The following is a 14,879-nucleotide window of genomic DNA, read 5'->3' as shown; positions in this document are numbered from 1 at the left end:
AATAGTCTGAACATACTCTTGCTTGCATTCATAGGAGAAGAATTGAATATAGCATCCTTTTCTATTTAAGAAATTTACAAGCTTAAAACTTGGAAGATATCCTCTTTCTTGAAGGAAAAAAATTAGGTAGTATAAGAGAGACAAAACCATCAGATATAACAATAACAGCAGTCATTTTGCATTGAAGAGGGTGAAAAACTTGCTGCTAGAGACCTCCACATTCTTAGACTCGCGCAATCTCGACAGCCTTCTGAAGGGCTTGAAGGAGACTTCTCATAATTCTTGGCTCCCCTGGAGGTACTTTATCTTTCATAGTTCCATTTCTTATGGCCTGGAAGAGCGGCCCGGAGCTATCGGTCGCCGGAAAGACTACGCAATCGATGTAGACAAGCACTTCGGTCTTTCCATCGTCGATCTCTATGAATCCCAATCTAACTCCTCCTTGGACTTTGTCCACCTATTGCCAATTGTTTAGATAATTAAGCATAAAAAGGAACAAAATTTTACAGAATATTCTATTAAACACTAACCTTTAGAGGGACAGGAAGTGGTAAATTCGCGCCTTGGCAAAGACTATTCGCCCACTGTCGGAAAAAAAAAAACTCTATCTTTTAATCCATTTCAATGCCATCATGAGCTTACGAATGATTTCCTGGTCGCAAGAAAGAGTACCTGAAAGAGCAAGGTCTCGAACAGAGCAATGTCGGTGTTGCCCGGCAGCTTCACGGAACCAAGGGAGATTCCACCATCATCACCATCAATCGAGACAATGTCATCTTTCTGGGGCAAGGCCCTTGCAGGCTTTGCAGGTGGTGTGGATTCTTTAATAGATACTCTTTGAAGCTTCTTCCATGAACTACCTCCAACGGAGAAAGGAAGAGCTCCACCTCTGTGGCTGAATCGTGGGCAAGACGAGCAAGAATGTTGATGATGGCAAGTAGAATGGATCAGGAGCTGCCTTGCAGCAGCCATGAAGTCTGGAAGAAGAGAGGACAATGCAGTGGGAATGTGGGATGGCTAAAGCCACATATAGGAAGGGAATGGATAATAAAGTTGGTGACGCTCAATGAAGTTAGTGAGTTTTTTTTTTTCTTTAAGATAATTACACTAATACCCGCTCCACTAGTGAGGTCATTTTCAAATACATCTCTCGTTATTGTTTTAGTATAAAAGAATTTCTCTCTCTCCATCTTACGGTATCAACACGAAAAATATCATAATAACCATTTTACCCTTAATTTTACTCTTTTTCTGTTCTCTAAAATAAGGATACATAATTCTAGAGAGCATCAAATTGATCACGTAGGATAACTAATAAAAGAAGTATTTTAAAGGTTTCTAATAATTACGAAGATCAATATGTTAAGAAAAATAAATAAAAGAGTGTTAGAAATGGGCAAATATTTTAGGATTTAACAGTTAATTCCTGTGACAATCTGCAGCCTCTTTCTCGGCAGTCTTGGATTGACTTCAAACTCATCCTGCAGTTAGAAGTGAAATTTTTTGTTTGAAGAAAATGAATCTACCAGTTCTCTTCTGTTTGAGCATCATAATTAGAAATTGAATCCCGTGTAACTAAATAGATTGTGACTAGATGATGAGAGAAACTAATTTTGTTTTTGCTCATACAATACATGATGCAAATGTCAGCTGACCATTATAGGGAAATAAGTAAACATATATCATAAGATCAACTTAAATACTTATCATGGTAGCCTAGTCATGATTTCCACTAGCAGCCAAATATTGGCTGCGATAGTTATGAAAACATCATCCAATCACTCGTCAGAAACATCCAACGTTTTGCTGGCGACTTCAACCTGATCAACTGGCATACAGAGCCCCAAGAATTTTAAATATAGCAAGAAAGTTATGTCATAATACTCGGGTACAAATTACTTAACAGCTTCTAAAAGCCTGACAGTCTCATTGTTAGCCTGGTAGGCTGGTAAAGTTGGGATCATTAATATGAGGTTGAATTGATTTTTCTTTCTACAAATAGTCAAGGCCAAGCGTCATCTGAACAATATGGAAATCGCACAAAAATCATAAATAAAATTCCAAAACATTACAAGAAAATGATCAAAAGTCTATCGATTCCACCTAACATGTCTAACCACCAAAATGCTATTATTCAGTAACTCATTACACTATGATGGAGGAGAACAAGCTTCAAGCTTTGGAAGGATGCTACGCCATGCATCTGCAATCTCATTAGCAAGTTTTGCTTGTCCCTTGGCAAGTTCATGAAATGCAAGTCCCATGTCTGCTGTTTTCTGTTCTTGGAACCGCACTATTTCTTCGTTCATCAATCTAACAATATTCTCGAATCTCTTGGTTGCTTCCTCACTCTCAACTTTCAACTGTGCAAGTACCCAACATAGAAATCAGCCAAAAGAAGCTGCCACCTACAAGCATGTAAGACTGTGGGTGTATGAAAAAATTGTACCTCTTTGTATTCAATTTCCGCTTCTGCAGCCTTCTCGGAACGCATAAGCATCAGTTTGTCGCTGCAGAAAACCAAAATCCGGAGTGAACAATCTTTAGATTTGACTAAACAGACTTTCCATACCAGAACTTGGATTCAAATGGAAAAATTAGTGAAAAGCACAAATGATGCACAAATTCCATTCAAGTTAGTCTACCATAAGCCAATTGCATGCATGATCATTAGGCCATCAAATTTTACTTTAGGGTTAAGGATTATTGCACTTTATTTGATAGTAAAGTGTCACAAGAGAATATTTGGTAAAAGATACAGACCAATGACAGATTAAGTTAGAAAAGGATTGAAATCATCAATTGGAGATAATTCTAAGCCATTTATATTATAGGAAAGAAATCTTGAAGAGAGATGAATGACAAGTTATGTTAGAAAAAGAGCAGATCAAAGAAATGGTAAAACATACAGATTAATCTCCTTTAACTTGGTCGTTTCAGCTAACTCATACTGATGTCTGAAAGCATTGGCTCTATCTGCCATAGTGACCTGTTTACATCATGAAGATAGATCAGCAAGCATCTCAGGCATAAAAAATTCTCCATGTGTCATGATTCCTAAAGAATTTTACAGCAATAGATAACTAGGCACTTCCAGCAATAACTTCAATGTAGGATCATCAATAAGGAGAGAAAATCTTCTGCTATGGGTCTAATGGATAAGCGAACCTTAATGGACTGCACTGCACGCACATAATCTTTCAATGGTTCTTCAAAGTTCATTAAAAGGTTCTGGGCCTGAAGCAAGAGTAGGTTTACCATCACAAAGTTACACAGTAAAAGAGATGAGTCTCACATGTAAAGAAAAGAAAGACATTATATGTAATAGAGTTTCTCGCAACCTCCTTTTGTAGCTTTATTGATAACAATTCCGACTTAGAACCAAGCTCAGAAAATGCTTTCCCTAGAGAATCTCCTTCACAACCACCCAAGAGCTTAATTGCCTTCCCAAATTCTAACAAGGATTGTCCAAGCTCTGAGGAGAAAAGATTAAGAGAAATGTATCAATCAGTTTCAGCTACAAAAAATCAGACAACTGAAAAAAAGATAAGAAATTAATTCTCACACATCTACTTCAACTGAGATCAGTACCTCTGTGCCTTTTGACAAGACGGAAAGCTTGCTTTTGCGCCTCAGCAAGATGATCTTCAAGCTCAAATATGTAATGCTTGAGCTTCTCATATTCAGGATCAGATTCTTCCATGGGCTTCTCCTTTCCCAGAACAACATCACTTACCTTTGATTGTACATCCTATAACAATCAAATATCTGACATTATTTGCCACTTTTTACATTTGAACTATCAAAAGAAAAAAAATCCTTCCCAAAATTTGAAATTGAAAAATATCATCAGTAGCAAATTAAGAAATCATTGAGAAGAAGGAAAAAATATCTTGGGCTATCAGCGCCAGCCTACTACATATTGCAGTATTCAGAGAGAGAAGCGACTGGCAAACCCAGAGGTCTGCCTTGATTACTAAGAACACAATTCAGATATACAGAGCATACTGCTATCTTCTAGATCCAAGTTCTACTAAAAAATACTCCAACCACATGCAAGTGAATACTATGAAAAGTTGTACTCCAATTCCTCCAGACCACAAGAAAGAGTACCTTAAATATCTGAATCAAATCTGCTGGCTTCCTCTTGAATATGCCTGTCTCTAGAGACCTCACTCTCTCCATTTTCTGCATTCAGAATGTCAAAAGCTAAATTGTGCATGAGATAATACATGTAGAATAATAAATATAATGCATCCTAGCAAAATCCATTTTTTACTGATATTGATATATACCAAACTATCACATGTATTTGACATGATGGTTATTTAGTATGGTATTGGCAGAAGAGATTTCTGAGATCTAAAACAGTCATGTAATAATGCATGATTAACTATAGATACCAAACAGTACAAACTTCTTGTACCTCTTCATCTTCTTGTAGAAAGGTTCTCAAATCCTCACTTTGCTTGAGTTCAGGGTGTGAAGCTATTCGATTAACAAACACGTCTAATGCTTGACGCCTCATTTCAATGAACTCAGCACTGAAGCGGAACTTTTCTGGGATCATAGAAATAAGTTAGCCACATATGTCATTATGTAGAACCAATACAAGAGAGACAGACCAATTTTCAGAAGAAATCCTTGATCTATTAACCATGGTTTGACATTTCATCCAACACCGAGACTTTTCACCAAAACATTTCACATTTTGGTCCTAACCGATCCGAAACTGCCCCCAAAACTAGCATCCAACCGAAACAACCATAATAACAATATTTTTAATGTATATTTTAAATTCTAAGCTGAATTTAACTTGAAACCAACTTATACCTAATCAATATCAACGTTATTAATGTTATTAGATTTTGTGTGATACATTTCAAAAATAAAATAAAAAAAGACTATTTATCAAAAGAAACCCAAAACCGATACAATGAAACTAGAACCAAAACCAAAATCGGCCAAAACTGACCGAAATTTTGTTTTTTAACCAAGCCAAAACTAAAATTGAAACCGGAACTTTGAACTATGCTATTAACTCAATCAGATTTACAAGGGATAAAACTGAATAAGGTTAACCCTATGTCTGTTATTGAAGGAAAAAAGTCACGATTAATCATTTCAAGAAAAAAAAAATTGTGCATCGAAAATTGAATAAATAGCTCCATGGAAAAATGATTTCCGGATTACCTACAGCACTCTTCTCTGGAAGAGCAGGAATAAAAATGCCTTTGTACTTTTCAGCAAGCCTGTCATGTAACCACACAAAATCACTGTAACGCCGAATAACAATTTTCTCTGGCCCTTCATACTCAGGTAGATTAGTCTGTAAAGGCACAACTACACAAGTTAACAAATGAGAAAGAGAAATGCCACAAAGAGTCCAGCTCTATTATGAAAGACAAGACGCAACTTCATGCAAATTCTCAGCTATGGAAGGATGAGAAGACTGTAAGTATGAACTGTTCTAGGCTTATAGGCTAGTTATAGCTTCTCCCAGTTGCAAGAAAGAAATATCTTATCTATTTAGATTCCTTTATAGAACATTGCTAACACTTATTAAGTGAAAAAAAACATCTTTTACTCTCCTACAGGGCTACATCATTACGATTCAAACAAGCAAAGAGCGTTTTATAGTTCCCTAAATGTGCTTTGCAGTACGAATATTATAACAAATAGATTGAAGAAGCTATGCCTAAGATGATTCAGAACAAATTTTGATAATAATAAAGGAATGAGAAAGAGGTTCTTCTCTTCTTACTTGACTACATAACTTACAATTAAAAAATTAGATTTGCAACCTTTGTATTGATTCTTGTAATCATTATGACCGTAGGCAGTTTACAACAAATATGGAAACCTTTGCATTTAAATTGCAACAAATTATGTTTATAATCAGCTTGTTGACTTACCGACATCTACGAAAAGTCAAGATTAACATAAAACAGACAGTCATGTATTATGCTACTAGGAATAGCTAAATCAAGGATATTAGACAATTAATATGAGAATAATGTTGGCAATATATTTATTCAAACAGAGGGGTGTCACTTAGTGTGATAGGTAAGGCTGATGTCATGTGCCCTCAAGATTTTGCAACCCAAACCTTCACCTTAACTAATTTGGAAGAAGGGGAGAGAGGGGAAAAGGGGCAAGCTCCTAATCGAATTTAGGTTCAAACTCATTTACAACGAACAGACAGCCTATTATTTGATATCCATTCTATGACAGCATCCTTTCATATTGTATTAGATAATGTCCACATACGCTGTGTTCTTAATCATAAGAATTCGCTTCTTTTCTCAATTGACCTTGGAGTAGAAAGATCACAAGAGATACTCACAGATTACTTCAAACAGAAAATAGATATCGCGAATTTTGTTTAGAAGGAGCAAATGACAAACAACCAAGAAAAGCAACTTCAATCAACGCCAACCCAATGGACTATTCATCTAAAATCTCAACTATAAATCATATATTCACCAAATTTTGAATAAGTAACACTAATAAGGTGATACTTCCGAAGACCGGACACTACCTTGGTGATGACTCGATAGGAGATGTAGGCCTGGACGCCGTTTCCTAGCTTGACGGGATCCGTAACCGAAACGGCGAGAAACGGCTGCGCCGATGGAGATCGGGGGCTTTGCGAAGAAGACCCCGAGGGGCTTCTCTGCTGCGGAATAAAAGAAAAGGTATTAGAAAAAGGGGAAATTTCCAGTTCAGACTTTGGGTTGTGGAGAGTGGAGGAACGAAGGAGATCGTAATTCGCATAAATACCGCTGAGATCATGGTTGCTTCGACGTCGATCCCCGGTGATCGCCGGCGGAGGGAGGGTGGAAGGGGGGGCGACCTCGAATCTGACTGCCGAGAGAATAACAAAACAACGAAGAAATAAAATATCAAAAAGGTCTTCTGGTAATACTGGATCTCCTACCGTGGGATGGGTTTCTGATTTTGCCACGTGGTTTGCGGATATGTGGAGGAATTCGGCGGCGTTGGATGTGTTGATGAAAAGAAATTAGTGCAACTGGGCTACTTATCATCCATCCACTTTCGACCCGACCCAAAACCCGGTATCCCCCCACCCGGTCACTCTCGCACGAATCTTGCAGCGAAAAGTAAAACTGCCTCTCTACCTACCTACTGTGAATATCCGTACCCCACTACCAGTCTCTATCCCCGTCTCCCATCTTCAACGATCTTCCAATCTCAATCCCATCTCTCCTAGTCGCACGCACCACGTGCTGCTCATCGCGCGGCGCGCCGTCGACGCGAGGCAAGGAGAGCCGAGATGGATCGCTACCGCCCCAAGAGGTCCCCCGGCTCCGACCGCTTCCTCGGCATCTTCTCCCCCGGCGCCGACTCCAGTGGGGCCGCCGCCGGGTTCGAGCTCCACGAGGACGAACTCTTCGGCGCCGTCTCTCCTCTTTCATCGGGGACTCGCAACCCTAACCCAATCCCTAACCCTAGCCCCCTCTCCCCTTCCACCCGCACCGCTGCCTTCCGCCGTCCGGCAGAGGGCATCCTCGCGGCCCTCCCGGAGGAAGATCGGAGGCGATCCCCGCCGTCCACCACCGCTGCCTCCGCCGCCTCTTTTCTCCAACGGAGGCCATCCATCTCCTCTTCCGCTTCCTCCTCTCCCTCGGCCTCCATCTCGCCGGCCTCCTCAGCCTCCACCTCCTCAGCCGCCCGAATGATCCCGGCGATCCCGAAGCCGAAGCCAGAGTACTCTCTCTCGATCCCGGGAGTCAGGATCCAGCCCCAGTCGGCTCCAGTCAATATACCGGTCGCCGCCATGAGGGCGAGAAGGGGACCTAACGAGGTCGTGGAGGAGGAAGTCGGCGAGGGGGATGGGGATGAGGACGAGATGCTCCCGCCGCATGAGATCGTGGCCAAGGCCCGCGCCAAGGAGTCGCCGATGACGACATTCTCAGTGCTCGAAGGGGCCGGGAGGACGCTCAAGGGGAGAGATCTGCGCCAGGTCCGCAATGCTATCTGGAGGAAAACAGGTTTTCTTGATTGATTATTGCAAGTCCTTTTCTTTGGTATGTGTTGATGAACATATGTTGATCCTCTTAGAAACAGAAAGAAATAGATGAAGATTTGTTTTGCCAGATTGGAATAAAGTGTAGACCTTTCTCATTTAGGTAACATTCTGTCCTCAAACTTGTTGGTATTGTTTAGGTATAATTTTCTCAGATTACACCATTAGATCATTGGTTATCTTCCGCTCTTTCTTCTCTATCTCAATGAGTTGTGTGCCAATTTGTTAGAACTGCTACTCGACAAGGATTTTTTTCCTTATGTGGTACAGAACTTGAAGCATTTCAATTCGTGGAATACAAAACCCAATTTTTTCATGAGTTACTAACTTACTATATGCAAAAGGATACAGAATTCAACATATGCACCATCTTAACAGAACTTGATCCTATGAAAAGCACCAAGACATTGTAACCTTAGTCCCTGAGGGCACGTAGGTTAATCTTGTCCCTAAGGCACTAAAATTAAAAAAAAGGAAGTAATGGTCCACTTTTAGATCATACGTGTTGTTTCCATTTTCTTTCAGTGTATTTAGGGTTGGCCAATTTGTTGCGGTAGTTTTGATATTATTGCTTTCATATAATGTAAAGGAGAATAATCTTTTATGTGTTCAATTAGAAACAATGTTTTCTTCCGGTCACTATGCCATTAATATGGGAATGGTTGGATGGCAAAATTTATAGTACATTTCATGTGACTTATGTGGAAGGACTCTTTAGAGCATGCAGTAGCACTGCTTAATAAACCTTAATGAAAGTAAGTTTAAATTTTTAATGGTCGAGGATGCACAATGATGACATTGTTTAGTTAGGAGTTTGGACGATGTCATATTATGGTCAGAGTAATACACAAGGAGTGTGCTTTGGGGCATCCCTTATTGTTCTTAGTTTCAGCTCGTCATTCTTGTTCTATGAAAGTCAGCTGTTTTCTTGCACATCTCTGTAAACACTGATTTTGTTTCAGTTCATCAGCTGTAGTCTTGATTGGAGACAATCTATTATGGAGTGCATGAATTGCTGAAAAATCATAGCACCAATTCATATAGTTTTAGTGATGTTATAATTTTTGCAACTAGCAGCACTTTGAGTAAAGGTCACTGATGAATTATAATCACAATTGTCATTTTTGGATATCTTTATGACAGTAGTGAATTTAGAGATGTTTTTTCTAGTTTGTCTTTCATCAATGGATATATTGGTTTTCTTCTCACTTTATCTTCTGGCTTTTGCACATTATAGGAACAATACTGCTGATCGAAACTAAGGTTCAAATTTGCATTTGCCTGACTAATTAGATTACTCATATACTATTAATATCAACATGATTTAGTATCTACTGTATTTTCATGTCAACTAAGGTGAGGTCAAATGAAGATTGCTCTGCGGTTTGACTGCCCCTTTATTAGATGATTGAGAACCGAGAATTGTCTTGTTAACTAAACCTTAAAGTTATCCTTTTAATGGGTAAATTGATGCCTGGACAAGTTTACATAATGGAGCCTTTGTCATTGTTTCGTCATATCTCAAATTCAGTTTGTGAAGAAGAATTAAAACCGAAAATTGAAACCATAGGCTTTATTGTAGTAGATTGCTGGATGCACATGCATGGTATTTAGGCTAATTGAAACAGCAAGCTTTCACCATCTAGTGATGCAATGGCTCTTTTCTATACTTCTAAGTTTTGATTTCTTCTTGCAGATGGAGAAAGTTACTTCTTGATTCTTTGTCTTGTTGCCATTTTTCTTTGATTCCTGTTCTAAGTTCTCATGTAGGAGTGATGTGGGGGAGAATATGCTATCATTTCCTTCAAGACCTCTATTGTCTCTATGCTTTATTTTCAAGACCACCATGAATTCTGGACCCTTATGATTTCGACCTGATGTTTTTTCATAATCCAACTGTAGAAGTTTACTAAGTAAGCTTTACTTCTTTTTCGCTCTTTTCAATCTAGGGTGTGAGTATCATATGTTGCTTTGGTTGCTGTAATACGGCTTCTGTGTTCTCTCCTGTGTGCACAAGAATTTTTAGAACGCACTAGTGAACACAGATCTTGATCATGGTTGGCCTATATTATCTGATTGCGCCAAGAGACAATATTGTTCCACTGTGACCTGTTTCACAGAATGCAACTAAATATGTTATAATTGCATCTTTGTTTTCAGAAAATGTTTATGCATCTCCTGTGTATAGTTTGTTATAGTTTGTTAAATTTACACAGATATATCTTGATCCCTTTATGCTATGTTATATAAAGGAAAGGTTTATTAATGCATGTGAGGTTGGGACCAATGCCATTAGGATACATGAGGCAGGTCTTTTCTCATTTTACTAAGTGATTTTGTCCTATATTCTATATATATATATATATTAACTGGTTAAGCAGGATCGAAGAAAGTGATACTTAATAATATCATATAACTTGTTGATGTCTTAATGATATCATGCGATGTGTTATGGTTAAATTTTATTTCGTTTTCTGCGCAAAGAGGAGGACCTATCTTCTCTTATGAAAAATCTGTCAAATCGTTAGTCGCAAGAGTTAGAAGTACCTTTTTCTTTTGTTTATTCATCAGATAGTAAATAAAATATATCTTTTTATCATTAAGTGGCTGTAAGAATTATAATAAAAACCATAGTGGTGTTTGAATTTTATTTATCAGCCTAAAGTAATAAAGCTCGTGAACGCAAGTTCCTTCCAGAACGGAACGGTATATTTGCATAATTTGGATTCAAAAGATAATACTATTATATAATCCTTACTAACTTGTTATCAGAATTTTCCCCGATAATCTTCCTTTCATCTCGAGGGTTTAGAATGACCAACGTGTCTTGTTCTTATCCGAAGCTTGTAGAGATAAGTTAAAAGTAGGCCATTTTTGGGATCTGTCATAGGGTTGCTTATAAGCGTGCTCAAAGGATAGAAATCAACTCCTTTGATTAGCATCTAGTCTTTCCTTGTATAAGTTGCATTATAACTATCCTAAACATTTATGAATTATGAGATAACCTAGCATTACTGCTAATTTTATTACCATCTACGTATCGGTTCCACCGAAATCAGCACAACAGACCCAATTCTCCGAGGAGATTGAACGTCTCCTTGCAAGACTTTACCTCTCCAACAACGGTAATATGATCAGCTATGTCCTTTTAACACACAAAACATAGTTTCTTAAGTGCATAATAATGACTACAAAGTGGTTGAGCCGAAAACGTTTTGATCTACGGAGCAAATGAAGTCTCCTGAATGATGTACTCAATCTTTGACGATGGTTCGTAAAATCTTCACATCGTGGATGGGCCTGGAAAAAGAAAGAAAAGAATACTAAAATTAAATGTAACCAGGAAGGAAAACATACTTATGAATGCAAGAGGCCACTCAATTCTTGAAGTTTGGAACATTTCTTCGTGGATGAAGTAATGTTTGATTTGTTCTCAATGGTCGCCTTTCAATTGAACCCAATTTTCAGTTCCATTGTAAAGAATTATATGCCTAGTTTAATCACAAGATGCTGGCAAAAAATGGTGTCAAGATAAAGCGAAATGAACATATTTAAGATATTAGTATTTGCCAACCGAAAGACCAGACTGAAAAAGAGTTATCACATTAAAAAACAGAGCAACTTAACTGTATATCCTCTCTCCACTTCAATTGAACAAGAGATGCATTACATTTAAAATTCATTTACAAACAAGAGAAAATATAGGATAGAACACTGTTAAGGTTTGGCATATGCTCAGTTTTGTTAACTTTACAAACAGAAAACATAATCATGGATCCATGGACTCAACGGTTCCAAGACATAGTAGATATATATACATTTACTTTTAACAAAGCCAACCATTTAAGAAGAGAATAACTTTAAAGTTTAATTAGTATTATTATTGTTCTGCAGCAAAGAAATTTATGATGTGTAAGCTAAGGCATACCTATCACTGTTGTCAGTTTGCACACTTCCAAGCCGCTTAATAATTTCCATCCCCCTGCATACTCTTCCAAAAATAGTATGTTTTCCTGTTGGACAGAAATCAAATGTATAAACTATTGAGGCCACAAAATTTTGAGCATAGAGAAAAAATGTGAAACACAATGCAGTTTTAGCACTTCTTGCAATCAACAACATTATTGGGGACAAGAACCTCATTTTCATGTCATATCACAATAACTACTAACAGCCGGATACAACATACTAAACAGATGAGCCTAACTTGCACTAACTCAAGGTGCAAGAAAAATCAATGTAAAATTGGGGTTGTTGAACAAGAGCAAGACGTGGATATGAACTTGTGATACAGATACAATTTGTAATAAGCATGGAAAGCCAGCATAAATAAAACATTTAGCAATAATTTGACAAATGTATATACCTATATGCATGAGAAATTATATTTATGAAGCAAATGCATCACATAGCTGCCCACGTAGCAACAGTAGTTCAGAAAAAAAAGTGCTCCGCATAGATCAATCAAAGAGACATAATTATAGAAGATTAGTGGTACTCAGAAACTTAGTCAAACTGAAATTTGCACACTTAATAATGATAATCTTGACCTGCCCTTTTATGAATATATGTGTAGTAAATAAATAGAATAATATTATAAGTTAGAACAAGCTATAATCAGTTTATCTACCTTAAGCCCTCACAGTGACAAGCATGCCAAATTATCTGAATCAGTACTTTTCATGAATATATCATCAACATCTAGAATTTGTGGAGCATCTTGCTGCTACCCTGTCATGGTTGTAGATGAGGGTTGTTCAGCAACCATCACCTAAGACATTGGGCCGTTATAGATCTATTTGGCACAAGGGCTCGGCAACCAGTGACTATCAACAAATACTCTCTCAATTGCTTACCAATTAGAGGGTTATGCTTTGAAAAAAAAAACCCTTCAGAGGTAATATTCGTCTAAATGGAAATTATCAAGTTTTACAGAATTAAAAATGTTCCAATTGAGTCAATATTTACATGATATCAACGACCGCCAAATTTAGATGCAACCATATCCACACTCAAGGATCTTCTACACTGGACAGTCCTTAGGATCATGGGAAACCCCAAATTTTAATAAGGAGGACTAGGCTAAAGTGATACTATTACGGTGGTTGAAGAGTCAAGAAAAGAGCAAGATGCTAAAATTATCCAAGCATCATATTGGGCAAGGAAAAACCATAATAACAGTGTCTTTAAAAAATTTCAAGTGTAATGGAAGAAGACACATGAATTTCATTTTTAGTGTAGATATAGGTTTTACATCATAGATGAATTAAATACCATCATGAACTAATGCGCCTTACCATCCAGTGACTGACAAGGTGCTAGAGTAATGAAGAACTGGCTCCCATTTGTATTTGGACCAGCATTTGCCATTGATAAAATCCCAGCCCCAGTGTGCTTCAGCTCCGACTTTATTTCATCCTCAAACTTTGGACTGCAAAGACTCAATTGAAAGCTCTCAAATCAATTATCAATTTAAAATGATTTAAACACCTTTATAATCAGATCAAATATTCTCATATATAGAACAAAAACATAACTGATTTAACTAAATAAAATAATTGTCATTCTTCTTATTGAAATCAATTGATTTGATCACTAATTCTTCTTCCTAATAAGTCACTAATCTTTTGTTCTCTAACTCCATATATTATTTCCAAATTAAAGTTCAGATTGGGATGCCTCCAGCAGCTAATCTAATGGTTTCTTCTAGAGCCGATAAAATAACCTCAAAAACAAGTAGAATTATCACCTATAAGAGTGGAAGTGTAATCAGTGTTACTAACCCGTAAATAGATTCACCGCCCCTCCCGGTCCCTGTCGGATCTCCACCTTGCACAATGAAATCCTACTCCAGATATATCACAGATTAATAAAACTAACCAAAAAAAAAAAAGTAAAAGTAAAAAATAAAAACTAATTAAAGATGGAATAGGAAAGCTCGGACCTTGATGATGCGATGGAACTTCACGTTGTCGTAGTAGCCTCTTCGGGAGAGCTCGACAAAGTTGCGGCACGTCTTGGGGGCGTGCTTGTAGTACATCTAGAAGACTTCATCTCGTGAGAAGAGAGATAGACAAGGAAAGGGAGAGATAGAGAGAGGGGGACTACCTCGACGGTGAAGGGACCCATGGAGGTCTCCAAGGTGACCTCGGGAGGGCCGCCATCGGCGCTTCCCCACATTACCAACGGGAAGAAGGAAGAAGGAAGAAGAAGAAGAAACAAATGAACGCAAAAAGAGACGGAGAAGGGTTTCAAAGACAGACGAATTGTCGGAGTAATTTTATGGAGTGTCTAATGTGCTTTCGAGTAATTTTACATACTACAGGGGGTTTCGGGGATATTCTCAACTATGGTCAATGAAGCCAAGTCACCTAGATATTAAATATTTGAGATGAATTCTCGGAGTAATTGACCAAACTAGGTTTCCTACAAACTTATTTACGAAAATGATCCACGATCCAAACTATATTATTAAAAAAAAGGTAAGATGCGAAGAAAACAGTAACAAATTATGATAAGATATTTAAAATAATTTATAATTATATAAAAGTAAATTAGTAATTAAATTAACGTGGATTGTATGATATAATTTATCTATTATTATGAAATAATGAGTTGCATTTTAGAATCTGTTCACATAAAACATTGTTTAGTTTGGGTGAGAGACTACTTAGCCAGTTAGGTAAATAGTTTATATGGACGCTTAGGTTGGTAAAACATTCGGAATTCTTGCGACTAGATTTTTAATTAGGAAAAAATATTTACAAGGTTTAAATTGCAAAACTGAATTAACTTTCCGCTTCCGTAAAAACAAAAGATAACAAAAACT

General features: G+C 37.6%; 4 protein-coding genes across 4 annotated transcripts; 1 reads left to right on the top strand and 3 right to left on the bottom strand.

Moving 5' to 3' along the window:
* Positions 1 to 33: 33 nt before the first annotated feature.
* On the bottom strand, positions 34 to 1,040 carry LOC140768727 (uncharacterized). The gene is made up of 3 exons (XM_073109114.1): positions 673 to 1,040; positions 531 to 584; positions 34 to 457 (listed from the first exon to the last, which is right to left on the bottom strand). Exons 1-3 carry the CDS (start codon positions 970 to 972, stop codon positions 224 to 226), a joined length of 588 nt encoding a protein of 195 aa, XP_072965215.1. The 5' UTR covers positions 973 to 1,040; the 3' UTR covers positions 34 to 223.
* A 914-nt stretch (positions 1,041 to 1,954) lies between these two features.
* Positions 1,955 to 6,937, bottom strand: LOC140768169 (sorting nexin 1). The gene is made up of 11 exons (XM_073108329.1): positions 6,784 to 6,937; positions 6,542 to 6,679; positions 5,194 to 5,329; positions 4,427 to 4,560; positions 4,114 to 4,188; positions 3,592 to 3,751; positions 3,342 to 3,475; positions 3,169 to 3,237; positions 2,910 to 2,989; positions 2,450 to 2,510; positions 1,955 to 2,363 (listed from the first exon to the last, which is right to left on the bottom strand). The coding sequence occupies exons 1-11, from the start codon at positions 6,793 to 6,795 to the stop codon at positions 2,151 to 2,153; spliced, it is 1,212 nt and encodes a 403-aa protein (XP_072964430.1). The 5' UTR covers positions 6,796 to 6,937; the 3' UTR covers positions 1,955 to 2,150.
* Positions 6,938 to 7,165: 228 nt separating this feature from the next.
* On the top strand, positions 7,166 to 8,157 carry LOC140768522 (uncharacterized). The gene has a single exon (XM_073108825.1). It carries the CDS (start codon positions 7,298 to 7,300, stop codon positions 8,027 to 8,029), a length of 732 nt encoding a protein of 243 aa, XP_072964926.1. The 5' UTR covers positions 7,166 to 7,297; the 3' UTR covers positions 8,030 to 8,157.
* Positions 8,158 to 11,043: 2,886 nt separating this feature from the next.
* Positions 11,044 to 14,318, bottom strand: LOC140768173 (peptidyl-prolyl cis-trans isomerase CYP18-2). Its single transcript, XM_073108332.1, has 6 exons — positions 14,159 to 14,318; positions 13,995 to 14,090; positions 13,834 to 13,895; positions 13,348 to 13,481; positions 11,979 to 12,063; positions 11,044 to 11,350 (listed from the first exon to the last, which is right to left on the bottom strand). Exons 1-6 carry the CDS (start codon positions 14,228 to 14,230, stop codon positions 11,305 to 11,307), a joined length of 495 nt encoding a protein of 164 aa, XP_072964433.1. The 5' UTR covers positions 14,231 to 14,318; the 3' UTR covers positions 11,044 to 11,304.
* Positions 14,319 to 14,879: the final 561 nt, after the last annotated feature.

The sequence above is a fragment of the Typha angustifolia genome, chromosome 10, assembly GCF_048772165.1.
Source record: "Typha angustifolia cultivar Huaian chromosome 10, ASM4877216v1, whole genome shotgun sequence".
In the NCBI taxonomy this organism is placed as follows: Eukaryota; Viridiplantae; Streptophyta; class Magnoliopsida; order Poales; family Typhaceae; genus Typha; species Typha angustifolia.
Note: the sequence above shows the minus strand (reverse complement) of the source record. Positions and strands in the feature narration are given on the sequence as shown.